This window comes from Lemur catta, chromosome 7, assembly GCF_020740605.2.
Source record: "Lemur catta isolate mLemCat1 chromosome 7, mLemCat1.pri, whole genome shotgun sequence".
NCBI classification, from domain to species: domain Eukaryota; kingdom Metazoa; phylum Chordata; class Mammalia; order Primates; family Lemuridae; genus Lemur; species Lemur catta.
Genome location: NC_059134.1, coordinates 93,760,865 through 93,780,363, shown reverse-complemented (window position 1 = coordinate 93,780,363; position 19,499 = coordinate 93,760,865). Strand labels below are relative to the sequence as shown.

The 19,499-nt window shown below is 46.8% G+C and overlaps 1 protein-coding gene across 1 annotated transcript; it reads right to left on the bottom strand.

Moving 5' to 3' along the window:
- Positions 1-14,795: 14,795 nt before the first annotated feature.
- On the bottom strand, positions 14,796-19,419 carry ZNF408 (zinc finger protein 408). The gene is made up of 5 exons (XM_045557960.1): positions 19,117-19,419; positions 18,536-18,813; positions 17,685-17,746; positions 17,204-17,463; positions 14,796-16,348 (listed from the first exon to the last, which is right to left on the bottom strand). The coding sequence occupies exons 1-5, from the start codon at positions 19,163-19,165 to the stop codon at positions 14,841-14,843; spliced, it is 2,157 nt and encodes a 718-aa protein (XP_045413916.1). The 5' UTR covers positions 19,166-19,419; the 3' UTR covers positions 14,796-14,840.
- Positions 19,420-19,499: the final 80 nt, after the last annotated feature.

The window sequence follows — 19,499 nt, the reverse complement described above, 5'->3', positions numbered from 1 at the left end:
TTTAATTTTCTTCTTCTTTTTTTTTTTTTTTGGTAGAGATGGAGTCTCACCCTTGCTCAGGCTTGCCTCGAACTCCTGAGCTCAAGCAATCCTCCCACCTCGGCCTCCCAGAGTACTAGGATTACAGGTGTGAGCCACTGCACCCAGCCTACTTTTCCATTTTAATTCATGGACTCCATAAAGCTCATAAAATTCAATGTAAAACAAAGTGAGGGATAAATTAAAAAACAACCCACCAGAGATTTATTCATTGTTTTCTTGTTCCTGTAAACACATAGTGTACTCTGGAAACATAGCTGGGAGAAAAGGCAAATGAAGTAGATTAAAGAGAGAACTGGTGTGTCTTGGTCTACACATTAGCTAGAAAGAAAAAAATAAAAAATAAAAAAACCATCCTGTGAGTGAACTGTCCTTTATGCCTCAATAAGGGGCAAGCAAGACACTATCAAAGATTCATCTACAAGTACATTAATTGTTAGAAAGACATACGATTTATTTTGGGGTTAATAAAAACATACATTACCTACTGATTTATCTACAATTAATGTTACCTAAAGATATAATGTAATAATTTAAACCAAAAAAAGAAACATTATATTTTCACTAAAATTAATGTTATAAAAATATACTTCAGTTGTATTAAATATTTTTCTATTAACACATGAATTCCACAAAGGATTATACATGAGTGTGTCAAAATACAACAGATATGGCTTTATATACCTAAATATCATGGATGCATCCTGCAACTCAAAATTTTTTGCCCATGATTGTGTAGGAAATAAATATACTTAATGTATATTTCTTGTGATACACTGTTCCAGTAATGTTTTCCAACATATCCCTGTATCCAAGCGCCCATGTAGTATGCTCTGACAATAAACTGGGCTTTCCCATTTGACTTGCTTTGGCCAATGGGACACTGGAAAACATGATGCAAATATAGGTTTGAAAAGTACGTGCTGACTGGTGCTTGCTCTCTTGGACACAGTCATGTTGTGAAGAAGCCTGCAGCTACCCTGTTGGAGATAAGGGGCCTAGCCAAGAGGCAGCACAAACCAGCAGACACGTAAGTGAAGCCATCTTTAACCGACCAGTCAAGGCACCAGGTGACTAATGCCTCATTTGTGACCCAGGCAACACTAACATAGAAACTGAACGACCTAGTTAAACCCACTCCAAAATGCAGATCCATAGAATGTTGAAGAAATACAATGGCTGGGTTTTCTTTAAGCCCCAAAGTTATGGTTGGTTCCTTACACAGCAAATGCTAACCAATACATCTACACCACTGAACTCAATATGTTTTTAACAAGATCATGTGGGGAAGAAAGCCTTCAATTATATGTCAATTACAAAAAAAAAAAGTCTGCAATCACATGTAGATGTTTTGAAATAAACAATGAATTGCAAGCCAGGCACAGTGGCTCACGCCTGTAATCCTAGCACTCTGGGAAGCCGAGGCAGGAGGATCGCTTGAGCTCAGGAGTTCAAGACCAGCCTGAGCAGCACCAAGACCCAGTCTCTACTAAAAATTAAAAAATAGCTGGGCATGGTGGTGTGCGCCTATAATCCCAGCTACTTAGGAGGCTGAGGCAGGAGGATTGCTTGAGCCCAGGAATTTGAGGTTGCTGTGAGCTAGGCTGATACCACAGCACTCTAGCCCAGGTGACAGAGACTCCTTCTCAAAACAAACAAACAATGAATTTCAACTGGATGGACTTCATTGAGGTGACAGAGGCCATGTGAATCATACAAAGCACTATTTGCACATCAGAACACTATGTTTTAAGGTCTTTATACATAAAAAAGTGTTTCCTTTAAAACACATAAAACAAGGCCAGGCTCAGTGACTCACGCCTGTAATCTAGCACTCAGGGAGGACCGCTTGAGCTCAGGAGTTCGAGACCAACCTGAGCGAGAGTGAGACCCCCATCTCTACTGAAAAAAAAAAGTTAACACAATTTATAAAAAATAAAAAAAGATAAAACACATAAAACACTTTAAAAGGGTTTGTTACTTGTGAGTATTGTATTGTACTTCATTACATTTTAAGAAATTAGTTTGAAGCAGCCGCATGTGGTCTAATTTTCCCACTTTAAATAATGTACAATAGGCGTCTATTATTTTCCCACAGAATTTATGATTTTTCAAGAACAGATTACTGACATTAAGGGGGAAACATTTATGTTTCCTCAAAGGAAACCCTCTGAGATCACATAGTCCACAGAAAGTGTCAGGAATAAAAAAGGATAGTGATGTTTAAGGCAAGGTTTTTGTTTTGTTTTGTTTTGAGGCAAAGACCCACTTTGTCACCCTAGCTAGAGTGCCATGGCGTCAGCCTAGCTCACAGCAACCTCAAACTCCTGGGCTCAACCTACTGCCTCAGCCTCCTGAGTAGCTGGGACTACAGGCACGCGCCACCATGCCCAGCTCATTTTTTCTGTATATTTTTAGTTGTCCAGCTAATTTCTTTCTATTTTTTTTAGTAAAGAAGGTGTCTTGCTGTTGTTCAGGCTGGTCTCAAACTCCTGAGCTCAAATGATCCACCCGCCTCGGCCTCCCAGAGTGCTAGGATTACAGGCCTGAGCCACCGCGCCCGGCCAAGCCAAGGTATTTTAAAGCAACATTTATTCTAAGTTGACTTTACTGTCACAAAATTAATCTCAAAACTAAATGAACACTTGTTTTGACTTAAATGACAAAATGGATAGATAACACTAGCCAAAAAGTCAGATTGCCTAACAGCTACATATCATGTGACCCTGGGCAAGTCATATCTCCTCAAATTCAATTTTGTCAACTTCTTTATAAGGTAGAAATACCTTGGCGAACCCTTCCTGAACTGCCAGGAAGAACTCTCAGGAAAGAGGGAGCATCGGTGTATCTGTAGATGCCAAATTTGGTGAGAGACTAGGTTTAAGAGAACTGAGAAACTGGAAACAGTGAGGAAAGATTGAAGGGACGGGACTGTGTTTAGAGACCACTGTAGACAGATCATCTCAGGTTTGACAGGTCATCCCTCCACCCCAGACCCCCCATTCAAGCCCCCTCCAGTAAGTAATGTTCCCTAAGCACTAGCCTACCCTTCTCAGCTAAACTCACCTCTCCCTTCTGAAAGTCGGCCTAACCTTCCAAGAGCACTCAGTCTTTGACAGCTACTGAATGAGGGATTATTAACCAAATGCCCTGCATTCTAGGGAGTAGGATCAATGATGGGCTTGGGCCATGCAAAGCTAGGATCTCACCTTCCTGTGGCCTGACCCCTTTCACCTTTGCTCTGAAGTGCTAGCGAGAGGGTTCAGGCCAAAGAGGTGTTCTTTCAGGTGGGATTCCTATTTATAGGGTGCTCTCCTTCAAACTCTGTAACACCGACTTTATTCCAAAGAAAACCACTCCATCGTCCCAATCTCCCTGGTGCAACGCACTGTCCCTGTAAACTAGGTCCTGTTGAAACTTCTGCGAACTCAAACCAGGAGTGCTTAGCAGGCTACACCGCAATAGGAGACCACCAACTTCACTTGCTGAGGAGGCAATTGTTAACGAACCCACAAGGGGGCCCAGGTGAAAAGCCAATTACTGAGATAACGAAGATTGTTAAGGAAGAAAGGATCTATTGCAGACGACATGTCTGCTGGGAGGGGGAGGCACGAACTGCTTCAAATCCGCCTCCCCAGCCAACAGGGTCAGGGGATTTCTCTGAAGGCAAAATGAATAATGCATGAGGGATGTGGGCATTGTTTCATGTTTGGGGTGTGGTGCACGGCACGCAAGCGCAGTGAGAAATCATGATAGTACATATATCCCATGATCAGAAAATGGCAGATAAGTCCCTCCTAAGGCAGGGGTTTTAGTATGATAATGACCTAGGGATTAATACTGGTCATTCTTTCAGCCTTGTACGCAGACTCAGAGAGTCTTTGGGCACGATTGTGGTGGAGTATCGCTTACCTTGTCTTCTCCGGACAAACAGGTGGTGTGAGGCTTTGTAGTTATCTCGCAGCTGCAAGGAGGTTCCGCCATTTCTGGGAAAGAAACTCAAAAGAGAATGCATCAGTGCAACAGAAAGTTACAAAGTTCTGGTCAGCAAATCTTACCCAGAGCTCTCTATTTTCTGCCTATTTTGAGAGCTGCTAAACTACCAGGGCTGAGATAAAACTCACTGTCAAGGTCACTTAGAGCTGCCAGTCCCAGCCACAATGTGAATGCTGAAAACTCATTTGAAACATGAGGGAACTAAAAACATTATTGAGAAAACATTTTCTTGCTTATGGAGCTGGTTACAACACCAGGAAGCTCCATAAATACAACTGCCACCCAATAAGATGCGGTCTGCCCACGCTTCACAATTATTCCGCTGGGAATTCAGGGTCATTTCACTAGTGTTGTTAATACGCTCCTGGTACAGATGGGCAAACTGATGGCCAGACTGGTTAGTAACTGGCTCATTTGGGATAGAGCTGGCCTGTGACCTCCCATGCAGACCTGTCGCTCACGACTGTGGACACCAACTCCTGCTGCCTTGGAATTCACTGCCCTTTCCCAGAGCTTCTGGAACCAGCTTTTCCTACCTTTGGAAGCCCACACTAGCCCGTCTGGGCGTGCACTGTCTTCACACGGTTGAAAGCTCAGCCCGAGTCCCCCTCCAGGACCAGGTCTGCGGCTCGCACCTGCACGGCAGGCCTCGGCTGCCTGCGATCCGCCCAGATTTCTGCTCCCACAAAGTGGTGACACCAGTCCTGCCTCCCGGGGGTCCCAAGGCCCTGGCGCTCCTCTGTCACCCTCGCACCAACCTTCAGGGACACACAAGACCACCCAGACCTGTCGAGTGCCGACGGGAGAGCCGCAGCATCCAGAACACGCAGGAGGAAGATGGTGGGAGTGGGCGGAGCGGCACATGCGCCCCTGTCTATTTTCATAAAAATATATAGATATTTTTAAATTGAAGTTTAACTTACATATAGTAATGTTCACAAATCTTCAGTGTATAAGTCAAACTTTTACGAATGTACCACACAACCAGTCCCCCAGCAGGCTCCTTTGTGCTGTCTCCTGGCAGTGCCCGAGGTAACCACCTGTCTGACCACTATCACCAGGCCTCAGTTTTGCCCATTTTTGCAATTCATGCTAAAAGGAAACGCACAGCATATTCTTGTTTGTGTCTGGCTTTTCTTGGTCAGCATGATGTTTTGGAGATTTATCCATGTTGTACATATAAGTAGTTTGTTTTAATGCTTTGTGATGTCCCATTGAATGAATATAGCACATTGTATTTATCCATTCACCTGTTGATGGGCATTTGGATTAGTTTCCACTGTAGGTGTGTTATAGTGTGGAGTGCGAGAAATGACCACCTAGAGACCGAATTGAGCCAAATTATGAGTCTTTATTAGCTGGCCAGCGACCACCCCCTGCCCTGTTAGGGTACAGGTACAGAGAATGGTGCGGAGCCGAAAAAGCAGGGAGATTTTATACTATCCTAAGTTAGAGCTATGTGACTTTAGGCACAGTGGTAGAAACAACATTATATCATCTTCTCCACAGCTGTGGGGTCTGGGACCAGCCTGGGACCCCCCAATTCGGTTACAATCTTTAAGCGAGCAGGTTTACAGAAACAGCACCAATTAAGGAGCATTCTTTCAGGTGTTAAGCAAGCACAACAAATTTTACGACAGGCAGCCGGAAAGTTTAAACAACCAGTTACAAGTTAATTGCTTTGATTTACCTCTGCAGGGTACTTTTTCCCAATTACAAACATAGGTCAAGCGAACATAGGTCACCTAGCAAGTGGGCCTTTACAGGGTGATTATGAATAGTGCTGCTTGAATATTCTTTTACAAGTCTTTGGTGTAAATAAGCACTTATTTCTGTTGAGGATATGCCCTGGAGTGGGTTTACTGGGTCATGAGGTAGGCATATGTTTTGCCTGAGAAGCTACGACAGATAACTGTCCCCGGTGGTTGGGCTAGTTTACATGCCCACCAGCAAGTCTGACAGCCTCAGCCACTCAGATCTTCACCAAACTCCGTATTATTCATCCATTTTCTGTGAACTATTCTGATGGATGTGTCAGCTTAGGCCAGTGCTGAGTCAGCCTAGAGAAAGACAAAATGCAAGAGGAGGACAAAGCAGGAAGTAGAGGCTGTTGGCTGCACACTTGTTCTCTGCTGTCAGAACTTCTCGATCCTGACAGCCAGGTGCTCTGGCATGAGGGAGAGCACTGGATTGGGAGTCCTGTCCTAGGTCTCACCATCTGTAAAATCAGAGCTATAATAATATTCACCTCACAAGGCTATTGTTGAAAAACTTAATTAGGATCATATCACATTGCAGATTCTTTCATTCAGAGTTGCAGTCTTGCTGAGAACATGTCACGCTCATGACCAGACCTGACTCTTAGCTCGAACTGCTGTAACAAGTTACCGTAGACTGGGTGGTTTAAACAACAGACATCTCATGTTTCTCACAGTTCTGGAGGCTGGAAGTCCAAGATCAAAGCATCAGCAGACCCAGTGTCTGGTGAGGGCGGACTTCCTGGTTTGCAGATAGCTGTCCTGTCGTATCCTCACGTGGTGGAGAGCAGGAAGAAGGGCACTGATCCCATTCATGAGGACTTCCCCTCGTGACGTAATTATCTCCCAAAGGCCCTACCTCCTCATACCATCACATTGGGGACTAGGGTTTCAACATAAGAATTTTGGGAGGACATAAACATGCAGTGCATAACCATGGCCAACCACTTCATGTACTTTGGCATGGCCATTAATGGGCAGATTCTTTGGCCATATCTTCTTTAAGCTGTATGCAGACAATGTTCCAAAGTGGAAAACTTCAAGCCCTGGAAAGATGAGATTTGGTATAAGGGTTCCCGCTTTCACAGACTTATTCCTGAGTCCATTTCAAGGTGATGCGTTTGCACACCGCAATAGTACTGGCAGCAAGTCTATCTGGGGGAGAACTTAGCTGATGAGAATTTCATTCTGAAGAATATGGGTGCTGAAGTCTCATCCAGCACAAATGCTGGACCCAACCAAATGGTCTGCAGTTTGTCGTCTGCACAGTTAAGACTGATATGTTGGGCGGAAAGCACGTGCTTTTTGGCAAGGAGAAAGAGGGCATGAATATTGCAGAAGCCATGAGTGCTTTGAGTCTAGGAATGGTGAGATCAAGGAGAAGCCTCAAAAATTTGATTTTGTGTCTTGTCTTATCCCCAACCTTTCCTTTTGTCCCTAGGGAGAGAACCCCCAGCTCTCACATCCTGTAATCCTTGTGTTTTCACTTGCTGCAATTCTTTGGATTCCATATAGCCCTTATCTCCTTCCAAGTCTAGCTGAATTGCAGAATTAAGTTTATGGTTATGAAATAAAAACTAAACAATCCCCACAAACACATAATGTTTGTAAAGCATCACAATGCCTCCCACATACATAGTAAGCACATAGTAAACAACACTATTACATTAAATGATGCGACAGGAAAGACAATGCTGCCTATCAAGGGTTCTTCCTAAGATCATAAACCTGGATCCAATCAAAACACTGGTTTAATTACTAGATTACATGAAATACAGAAGAAAAAGTAATAAGTTAGCTATCTTCACAAGGAATGAGGGACAAATGACCCCAGTTTCTCTGATAAATTCAAGACATGGCAATAAAGGGGCAGGGCAGGCAAGACTGTTCAGAATAATAGAAATCTAAGAGACACCTAACAACCAGCTGCAAAAAGGAACAGAATTGCCATGATTGGTTTAGACTTTTGAACAAACCAATTATAAAAAGATATTTTTTGGACAAAAACATTTAAGTATAGATTAGATATTCAATGCACCGTCATGAGTACAGGGCCCAAATGGACCCAGTATATCCTTAGTCTTCAGGGTCCAAAACAAATCCCCAGCCTCCAGGAACTGTTCTTGGAACTCTCGGGACCCAGCTAGTATCATGCAGCCAAGTATAGCATTCCTGCCTTTCACCATAAACACACACCTGCACACTTACACAGACCCTATTTCTCTTCAAGAACAAGATCATAACAAGTTGGCATTAACAAAATCATAGGTAAGACCATCATCACTGTGTTGTAAAGTGAAGCTCTATATTCACTGAAAACAGTAAAATTATGTTCTGAGACATAATTAGAGAATTATGGGCTTAAAGGAAAATCAGATATTATTAAATCCAGCCATTTCCAAGCCTATAGCTGTGTGCATGTTCTATTAGGTGGCCTTGTCCTTTCACATATATTAAAAAAAAAAAAAAAAAAAAAAAACCTCAAAAATTGTAAATTTAAGACAAAAATAAATTTGTTCCCTTTTGGCTGAAATTTTATCTCTTTAGTTGGTTAATGACCTTACGTTTTTCTCAATCTGATCAGTAGTTTTCTGGGGGTTTTCTGGGGGTTTTTTTGGTTGGTTGTTTTGTTTTGTTTTTTGAGACAGGGTCTTGCTTGTTGCCCGGGCTAGAGTGCAGTGGTGCCATCATAGCTCACAGCAATCTTAAACTCCTAGGCTCAGGTGATCCTCTTGCTTCTGCCTCCCAAGTAGCTGGGACTACAGGTGTGTACCACCATGCCCAGCTAATTTTTCTATTTTTGGTAGAGACAGGGTCTTGCTCTTGCTCAGGCTAGTCTCAAACCCCTGACCTCAAGCAATTGTCCCACCTCAGCTTCCCAAAGTGCTAGGATTACAGGGGTGAGCCACCACACCCAACCTAGTTTTGTTTTGATTAAAAAATATAAATAAGTCAATTTCTATTTAGTAAAAATCTTTAAAAATATGAGATCCTGTTAGGCATGGGGGCATGCACCTGTAGTCCCAGCTACTTGGGAGACCAAGACAGGAGGAGGATCACTTGAGGCCAGGAGTTCAAGACCAGCCTGAACAACATACTGAGACCCTGTCTCTACAAAAAATAAAAAAAATCCTTAGTACCAACTGAGTGTTTAAATAAATAGGTAAATAAATAAATAAATAAGCCAGGCATGGTGACACATGCCTGTAGTGCCAGCTACTCAGGAGGCTGAGGCAGGAGGATCACTTGAGCCTGGGATTGGGAGGTTCCAGTGAGCTGTGATCACACTATTGCACTCTAGTCTGGGTGACAGAGCAAGACCCTATCTCAAAATAAAACAAAAAATAAAATAAAAATATAAAATATTTCAAAAATTAAAAAATATACATGTATGGGATCCATAGAAGAAAAAAAAATTAGCAAAGGGCTCCCTGGTGGAGCTGAGATTGGGGACTGCTAATCTCATCCAACTGCCCCATGTCATTATAAGGTCATGGAAGAACTGGAGTGGAGGAAGCTAATTGATTGAGATCACACAGAGAGTTGGTGGTAAAGCCAGGAATGGAACCCAGACTCTTACTTCAGAGTAATTCTCTTGTCCCATGACCCTCATTCCCGTCCATTCAGGTAGCATACAGCTTCATTGTATCATAAAGTCTGCCCGGAGGACATGCACCCAAGGTACCAAACTATTGGCAAGTGATGGTGGCTTGCCTCAAACGACAATACCTGTAGGAAAATACATGTGAGCACTTTAATTTTGCTTGTCTTCCAACTTAGGAGGGCCGGTGACAATACTATTAATAATCAGCTACAATTTATTAATAGTAATTGCTTACCATGTGCCAGGTATGTAGTGCTTATAAGGTAGGTACCAAATTTAGCTCCAGTTTATGAATGAGGAAACTGAGGCGCAGCAAAGCTAAGTATCTTGCCTGAGTTTATGCAGCTAGTCAAGGGCAGAGCCACCACCCACACCCGGAGCTGTCTAGAGAAGGAGCCCTTTACAGCCAGTACACACAATTTGTAGTGTCCAAAGGTCTTTGAACAGGATTCAAATTTTATGCTATTGTAAGATTTTCCTGTACTATTAAAGTTGCAAATCAGGACAAAAGAGCCTTTATTGACCCACACTTTTTGACTTTTGATTGAGCAGCTACAGACGCTGTGTGGATAAACTCACGTGTGTGAAAAGGCTCCAGCAACATCTTCATAGTGTCTTCACCCTATAGCAAGGAGAAGCATCCAAATTCAGTACTCTATACACCAAATCATTAAAAATGGCTTTCTCAGGGGTACGGGGGGGGGGGACAAGTGGGGAATAAAGGGACTTCCAACATTATAATGCACAAGAATTATATTGAAACTGGAGGGAAATATTTTCTCTATGAAAAAAATATTCTACTGATTAATCTTTCCAAGAATGGTCACTGCCTTTTATTTGAGCTAGAAAAGCACTAGATTAGGAGTCAGAAGGCCTGAGCTCTGTCTTGGTTCTGTTACTCCCTGGTCTCATGTCTGTAGGCCTCTGTTTTCTCATTGGTAACTAACACAAGGAGCTTGGACAATGGTCTGTAAAGCCCATTCTCATTTGAGCCATGAGTGCTGGCAGAGCAGAGACTCCCTGATCACATGCCTTCGAATCTGTTGGCTTTGTTCTGACCCTGCCCTGCATACCAGTAACAGCCTTAATGGATAAAGGTTCTCCATCTGTGTGGGGGATATGGGAAGGGAGTGTGACTGTCCCAAGGACTGGCCTGGGGATGACCGTGGGTGTTGAGAGGCCTTCCAAACAGTCCAAAGCAAGCCCACTTGTGAGCAGTTCAGTGTCAAGCATTGAGTGTGTCCCCCAGATGCCTGGTGATGCCGGGCAGACACTGCTGAGTGTCACCTGAGTCGAAATGGCCCTGCCTGAATCAGGAGCTGGAAAAGAAGTCATGGAGGTTCCAAGAAACAGGGTTGGCTGATGAAAAGCTAATCTTAGCAGCTGTTCTTCAACTTTGGATGGTGCGGCCTTTCTTTGCACAATCTCCACAATTACCTACTGTTCTCCTGGCCCTTGGACAATTTCAGACTTAGGCTTTGCCAAGAAGTTATTCAGATTGGGCAGGCAGCTGGGTTAACATCAGGGCAAAGCAGGAGACACGGAGCTGGTGCTAACATTGTGGTCAAGTGCTGGGAAGCCAGAAAACCACCCACATTTGCACCCTGACTTTGCCTCTCATTGACTGTGTGGTCTTGGCCAGGTACTCATCCTCTCCAAACCTTAGTTTCCTCATCTGAGAGACAGGGGTTGCGACACCTGTGCTGCAGGACAGCAGAGGGATAAAACAACAATGTCTGTTCTTCCTGTCTCTCTTGCCTCCCTCCCCTGCGATCCAACCTGGCTTCCAACTGCTCTCCTTCAGCTCACCAGGAACTTCCACAAACTTCAACCCTTTTAATTGCAATAGACCTACCTGACCACATCCCTCTTTTTGAGATGCTTTTCCAGCAGCTTCTCTTTTGTCGAATGCTGACTTTCAATCTCCCCTAGTGAGCCTTCCTCCTCTCACTGAACCTGAAGGTCTTGGCTACCTTGGCCTTGGTCCTGAGCCTCCTCCCTTCTGCATGTTTTGAAGGAAACCAAAATGTTTCACCCCAAAATACACTTTTGTGACATATTTCAAGATGGTGATTCAGAAGGGCTGGAAATATAAGAATAGCTGAAAAGCTGTCTTTTGTGGGGGTGATTTGCATCTGTAGAGAAAATCTACACTAATGCAGCCAGATTTTCACTGAGAATCTGACACCTTTAAAGGTCTGAAGGAAACATTTACCAACTATTCTTGTTACCAGCCAGGTCTGGCTCTGTTCTGCCCTACCTGCAGTCAGTAAATCAATTACTGTGATATGGTTTTGGAAAAGGGAAAAGATTTAATCACAAGGCCACCAAGCGAGGAGGCAGGAGGGCAGCTCTCAAATCCGCCTCCCTGAAGATAAGGCTTAGGAACATTTATGGGTTGGGGAAGCGGGTGGTCTAAGGTGTGGGGAACGGTGATGGGCAGTTGGGAAAAATGCAGTAACAGGTTCATTCTGCACAAGTGGCGTCAGGGTTCATGGCATTTCATAGGACACACGTACAGAAAACGGCGACATTAGTATGATCTGAGGGTGTAGTTTTTGGCCCTCTGACGTCAAAAACCATCTCTTGGGCACTGGCACAGCCCAGTTAAAGGGTTGGTGGTCTCAGCTGGCTTGAACTGGACAGGAACTGGCCCAAGTTCTTGAAAAACAACTGAGGCAACCATTACCATGGTGACTTATGAATGTTCCCTATAAAGTAGCCGGTGAAGGTTAAGTTTTAGCCTTCAGCAGCACAGGCTTCAGCTACTGCGGCCTCCAGCTTCATGGAAAAAGGGTAAAAATAAATAAGTAACGAAAGCAAATGACCAAGAGCAAGAGCAGGGCAGGCAGACCTGATCAAATTAACTCCTTGGTTTCATTCTACGTGAGGGCTGCTACCCACGAGGTTTATCTACATAGCGAGACCCTTCACCAGCCAGGCCTCCCGCTCCCTCCCATAACCTGTTTTGCCACCACAGCCTGCCTCTGGCCATGCCTCTAGCCCCCATTCCTCCTGCAACCTCGAGATGGTATAAAAGCATCAACTGGGCGCCCATTTCCTTGACATCTTTTATTTTGTCTGACTCTCACGCATGCTAATAAATGTGTATGCCTTTTCTCCTATTAACTTGCCTTCTGTCAGTTTTTCAGCAAGCCTTCAGAGGGCGCAGGGGAAGTTTCTCCCAGTCCCCTGCAGCTCTCTGCTGCTCCCACAGCTCCAATGACCAGTTAACTAGGGACTGCTGTGACTCTCCCTCTAACCCAGATTTTTCTCCCCGGGTTTGTACCTATTTCCAACTGCTTACTTGTGATCTCTCCCACGGGCACTTCAAACTCCAAACCCATCCAAAACCCAAGTCAGAATTGTCCCAGATCCCAACCCCTGTTATCTAACTTGCTTATATTAGAAACCCAGACTCAGATCTCTCTCCCTTTTCCTCTCAGTCTTTAAATTCTGCCACTTATACCTCCCAGAGGACATAGCCATCCAAAGCCCTTAACCTGGCCTACACCGCCCCCTCTCTGTCCTTGCCTCCTCCCACACTCTGCCTTCTGTCACTCTTGCTGGACCACACTGGGCCTTGCCCTCACTGTTCCCTCCATCTGGAATCCAGCCCCTCCCCAGAGAGCAACACAGCTCCCTCCCCTCAGGCTCTGCTCTCTGCTCAAGCCCTGTGACCAGAGGCCTTCCCCGACTACCATCTATAAATCCTACCCCCATTCTTACTCCCCACTCTGCATAACTTTTCTTTAATATAATACCTTTGCCATCATCTGACACACACTTGTTTATCGTCTGTCTTTCCATACTGGAAGGTAGCTATGTGAGCACATAGACCATGATAGCTAGATCCCTACAACTGGCATCTAGGAAGTGTTCAACAAATATCTGTTGGATGAATGGCTTCATCTCTCTGCATTTCCACTGCTGCCACCTATTCCAAGCCATCTTGGCAGCCTCCTAATTGACTTCCCCACAACTGCACCTTGCTCACCAATCTATCCTCCAGCCATCGTTTCAAACACAATTCTGACCATGTCATTCCCCTACTCAAAACCCTTCAAAGAACTCAATATCCTGAAAATAAAGCCCAAACTCTTGAGCAGAGCCCCCATGTGACCTGGCCTCCTTCTCCCTCAGCCACGCCAGCCCCAGTGCTCAGATCCACCAGGCTCTCCCCACACCTACTTAGCCCACCTCCCCCAACACCTACTTAGCCATCGAGTCACAGCTGAAACGTCGGACAGCAGTGTGCGGAAGTGAAGAGCTTAACTCTATCGCCAGATTACACGAGTCTGAATTTCAACCCATTAGTAGTATTGTGACCTTATGCGGGATACTGAAAGCTCTTTGTTCTTCAGTTTTCTGATCTGTAAAATAAGAATACTATTACTTACCTCACTATGCTGCTATGAGGATTATATAAATAAGCTCACATAAAACACTGGCCCACAGTAAGGGCTGAGATTTTCCTATCATTATTGTTCCTGGGAACACCGTCCCTGGTGCCCCAGACTATGCTCAATTGTCCCATTAAACTTCTACAGCGCCCAACCTGCGCCTGTTTGAACTCCTGTCTAATGAAAAGGGCACTGCCTCTGATTGTCGTGTTCACGGCTGTGGCCTGTGGCCGGCACCTACTGCAGCCTAAGCCCACAATAAATGCAAAATGTGTGTCCTTCCCTAAAGAGGGCTGCCTATAGGCCAGGTACACAGAGGGCCACAGATCCAGCCCTCGCTACCTACCTCTCATGGAGTTTGGTGTCCTTTGGCACAGAACAATAATGGACTTCACAGTTGGCCGTGAGAAAAGTTGCCAAAATAACCTAAAGCCTGAATTAGAGACATGTGGGCTATGACTTGAGCTCAGGTTTTTTTTTTTTTTTTTTGAGTCTCACTCTGTAGCCTGGGCTAGAGTGTGGTGGCGTCAGCCTAGCTCACAGCAAGCTCAAACTCCTGGGCTCAAGGGATCCTCCTGCCTCAGCCTCCCAAGTAGCTGGGACTACAGGCGTGTTCCATGCCTGGCTAATTTTTCTATTTTTAGTAGAGATGGGGGTCTCACTCTTGCTCAGGATGGTCTCGAACTCCTGAGCTCAAGTGATCCTCCCGCCTCAGCCTCCCAAAGTGCTGTGATTACAGGCATGAGCCACCTGAGCCACTGTGCCTGGCCCTCTTTAGAAATGTTTAAAGAACGAGCCCCCTGTGGTGTCCTAGGGAAGGAGGCAGAAAAAGCTCCATTGGATGTCACTAAAAAGATCTCTAATGCTGCCTAATAGTCCTGGGAACCAATTTGGTGGTTCATAAGCCGGAAGGGAAATCCCTGAGGTGTTTCTCATGGTAGATTCTAGTCCCTGCCAGGCAACCCAAAGAGAAAGAAGATGCAGACACGCGGCAGCCAGGAAACACAAGTCTTTATAGAGATCTGTTAGAAGGCGAAGGTGTCAGGTGCCTGTCTCCACCTCCACCACTTCTGCCCAGGCACTAAAGCCCATGTCCTTATGGATTAGCACCAGGCTGGGGGTGGGACCTGGCTCCTCAGGCTCAGCAAAGCACTTCTGGCTCTCTGAAATGGTGACCTCTACGACGTCCCTGGCTGTGGAGACTTCCCGTTCGCTGCACGTGTCCAGCAGTTCTGGTTCAGTCTGCAGTAGCACCACGGTGGGTTCAGAAGCAGCAGGAGGAACACAGGGTGGGGTGGAGGGTGCCTCAGGCTGGTGACTGAGCTGGTGTCGCTTGAGGCTCTGGGGGAGGGTGTAGCCCATGCCACAAGTGGGGCAGCGGTAGGGCTTATCTGCCAGGTGGGATTTGAGGTGGCGCCGTAACTTGGTAGCCAGTGTGTAAGCACGGCCACACTGGGGGCAAGGGAAAGGCCTTTCTCCGGAGTGCAGGCGCTCGTGAGCACGGAGCGTATGCGGGTCTCGGAGGGCCTTCCCACACACGGGGCACAAGTGGGCCTCCCCAGTGTGGGAGATGAGATGGCGCCGTAGTTCAGGGAGCTGGGGGAAGGCATCGGCACAGTGCGGGCAGCGGTAAGGACGCTCCCCAGTGTGTAGCCGCAAGTGCCCACGTAGGTTGCCCCGCTGGCGGAATGCCCGACCACAGTATGGGCACAGGAAGGGCTTTTCCCCCGTGTGGAGCCGCATGTGGTTGCGCAGGGAGCCCCGGTTGGCCAGAGGCCGCCCACATACGGGGCATGGGCATGGGACGGGGGCAGCTGGCACCTGGTGGGTCTTGCGATGCAGCCGCAGGGAGGGCCGGCGAGCAAAGGCCTTGCCACACTGGTCACAAGCAAAGGGCCGGGCACCTGAATGTACCACCTGGTGTTCCCTGAGGTCTCGTCGGGTACCATAGGCCTTGTCACATTGTGGGCAGGGGAAGGGCCGCACCCCACGGTGGCCCAGCATGTGGGCTTTGAAGCTTTCCTCTGAGCTATAGCTCTTGCCACACTCAGTGCAAAGAAAGGGCTTGTGGCCCGTGTGCACAAACGCATGCTTCTTTAGGTGACATAGCTGCAGGAATGCCTTGCCACACTCCCCACACCGGTACCGTCGCCCCTTCTTTGGGGAGCTTCCTGCTGGGCCAGGAGGACTCTGCAAGAGTACAGGGAAGCCAGGGTGCTGGGCCCCAGGCTCTGAGGTCTTTGTTCTGGGTGGGCATTGATCACTGGGGCTACGTAACTTCTTGGCCAGGTGGGCATGCAGCTGGGTGCCCCTGGCAAAAGATGAGAGATTGGCTTCACTGCTCTCTGGGCTCTGCTGGGTAGCTGAGCTGCTCTGAGGTTCAGGTGGCATCTGTGCCTGGAGTGGGTATTCCTCATCCATGTTGCCATTCTGAAGCAATGGGCCAAGAGGTTGGCTATCCTTGGAAAGTTGGTCCTGAGTTTGGGACTTCAGTCCAGGGCTCACCAAGCTCTCTGCCTGGATGCTAGGAGGTGACTGGAGAATAGGATCTGCAAGGCAAGAGTGGGGTGCTGGGTTAGGAGAGGTTGGTAGCTGGTAGTGTCACCAAAGAATTATAGGAATATGTGTTTTCTCCTACCCAGCCCCCAAACTTCAGTGGGAGCAATGACACAAATCTTCTTCTTTTTTTTTTTTTTTTTTATTCACTTGAACTCGAAGAGATGTGAACAAAAACACAAATCTCTTCTTTGGAGCATGAGCTGTACACTCTGTCTTCCCATTCAGCCTTAGGTGCCTCCTGGGGAAGCACTCCTGAGAACCACGGTGCTCTGGCCAACTGGACAATCCCTAGAGTATGGCCATCGCAGATTAAGGATCCACTTGTTCTCCCTCTGGAGACATATTTAGGATGTGATTCAAGACCCCCGCTTCCCATTTTAGCTCATCTGTAAAATAAAGGAAACCCCACCCCTACCCCAAGAGAAAAACCTAAGTTGGAAATCTTATACATAGCTTACTGTTAGCCTTACTATTCTATGAGACTCTTAGGAAGATAAAAGTTGCAAATATCTTTATTATTCATTCCAAGGAAGAGACCCATCACTTTTCAACAGAAAGCATCAAATGACAATTTATAGCCTAAGACTCTTTGAACCCCTTGCCTGAAATGTCTAGCCTTATTGTGTCCACGAAACCTAAACTATTTTATCATGCTCCTTATCCAATACTAATCAAGCCCTTCTATCCCATCCCTTGTTGAAAGATCCACGTTAAACCAGATTTTAAAAAGCTACCAAGACTCTGCAGGGTTCTCTCTTACTATGCTGAGCCATGAACTCTGCTTTGTCTGATCACCAGGTTGTTTTGGTGACAATCTGGGGAGCCAGCATTTACCTGACACATACCTGTGCAAGGTTCTGCTGCATCCTCCCCTGGGGAGGCCACCTCTTGCTGTACAGCAGACTCCACTTCTGTCACCACAGCCATAGCTGCCTCTTCCTCTAGCTGGGGCTGGGTGGTGCTCAGGACCTCAGAGGGAGGCTGGGGCCATAGCAGCAGCTCAAAGCCTGGCAGCACAGCCTGATACACCTGCAGATGGAGCCTCTTGCTGATCCACACTGGGGCCACATTTCCCTCACTCTCCAGCCTGCCTCGCTGCACCAAACTGCAAAGTAGAGCAAGAGCTAGCTCAGGAGACCCTCTTCAAGTAGCCTTCTCTGAAAGCCCCAGCTCCCAGGCAGTCTAAGTCCTCAAAGATGCCATGCCTTTGGAACACTCACTGCAAAAGATCACTGGGTAGGGAATTACAGTCAGCTTCAGGTTCCGCCCCAAGCCAAAACAGAAAGTCTCAGGAATATATTCACTACACACTCTCCTCTAACTTACCTGGTCCAGCCTGAACTCTGTTCACAGGCACACACATCTTCCCATGGGTCTAACGACAGGTCCTGAAATAAACCAACAAAAGACCTTCTTACATGTGTTTGAGGGGGCCAGGTAGGAAAAAATACATAAAACTGAATGAAACCTCTCCTGGGAAAAAATCTAAGATGAAGATCCTAGGAGGCTAGTGGCCTCTGCTTGTACCTGTACAGGACAGTGCTACATGATTCTTCATTCAGTAAAGACCAAAAAGACTGTACCCTCACCCTCATCTCAAGGGTGTGCAGAATTACTAAAGTGAACACATTACTGCTTTCCAAGGAGTACTAAACAAAAAAAGTTGTAAGGGGCACATACGCTTTTAAAAAATAGTACTATGCAATAAAACCCTTTACCTGCATTATTTCATCTAGTCCTCCAAATAATCCTGAGACAGCATTGCTTTACTGTACAGATGAGTTAAGTGAGGCATGTAATTTAGCTACCTAGGTGACAAGGTCAGGATTTGATCCCATGCCTTTTTAATTCCAGAAACCTTAGCTTTGACCTTCGTCCCTGCTGAAACTATACTAATCCAGCTGTTAACAACTTTTTGCACCTCCATTCCCTAACTACTGCAGGAAGAGACAGTCCTGGGAGAGAAGGACAAAACTATCTCTTATCCCTTTAAATACCCTGCTTCTTCAAACTGGAGAGCTGTCCAGAAATGTCCAAACCGCCCCTACATTTTCTTTTTCTTTTTTATTATTTTTTACTTTTAAAGGGACTCCAGCCCGGGCCTGAGCGCGCGGCCCGCCGGGGGGCGCCCCCCTAAATTTTCAATCGCGGAGAAAAGGCGCCCTATCCTTCAGTACCTCATCCTGCGGTGGCTTCACTCCTTCGCCCTTCTCCTCAGAGACAGACTCCTCTTCCAGTGGCCCCCAGAGTAGTCCAGGCTTCAGGGCCTCCCCGACACACCAGACCCCCAGGCGCTGTTCCTTGGCAAGCGAGGGGCCAAGGGCCAAGCCCCGGGGGAGGCTCTCTAAAGCGAGGATGGCTCGGGGCGGCCCGGGCGGGAAGTCTTTGAAGCCCTGAGCACAGCCTTCTTCGGAAGAGCTCCATCCTAAGTCCGGGCCCAGGCGTGGCTCGGGGGCTGCAAGGGGATGAGAAGACAGTGAAGGAGCCCACCACGAGGGGGTGGGGCAGGGAAAGGTGCAGGAGGAAACCGCTGGTCCAGCTAGACCTCCGGAGCCTCAGGGATGTTTGCGGGCTCTAAGGCGGCCCCTAGAAGGTTTGAGGTGGTTCGAGACTCGTAAAAAGCCGCCAGCGACTCTGAGGGCACCGAAGGAGGATCGTGGGCTTGGAAGGAGAGGGGACTGGGACGAGAGGGTTGACCAGAGAACGTTAGGTCCGTCTAGGCCACGGCTGAGGGTCACAGACATTGCGGGTCACTTACCGAACTGCAATGCCTTCCCCTCCAACAGCAGCTCCTCCGCCTCCTCCATTCCGGGTCAGAAAGCCTCCCTCCGCCGGAAGTGAGCGTCCCCTTATAAGCTGCTCCCGGAAACGGTCTTGACTTCTAAATTTCCCCTCAAGAAAGATTCCTATGAGTCCGACCTCACTGGTGCACAGGACGAGGAGTTTGAGAATACTTGTAAGGCAAAACTCCGAGAACAGTACGAACCTAGGATTCCGGAGGTTCACCAAGGATTCGAGTATCTGGGAAAGCGGAACTCATTGTTCCAGCCGCCTCCTTTTGGGAGTGACGAGTCGGACGGGCATTTTGGCGGGCAAGTACAGGAAGTGGGCGGGGCTCCTGGAAAGGCCATGTTTGGACCA

Bases quoted from the DNA above. Each gene is read 5' to 3' on its own strand.
- ZNF408 (XM_045557960.1), bottom strand. From the start codon at position 19,165: ATGGAGGAGGCGGAGGAGCTGCTGTTGGAGGGGAAGGCATTGCAGTTC. The intron at 17,747-18,535 runs GTACTGAAGGAT...GGTTTATTTCAG, and splicing joins TGAAGCCACCGCAGGATGAG to GACCTGTCGTTAGACCCATG. The intron at 17,464-17,684 runs GTAAGTTAGAGG...TCTACTTTGCAG, and splicing joins CAGAGTTCAGGCTGGACCAG to TTTGGTGCAGCGAGGCAGGC.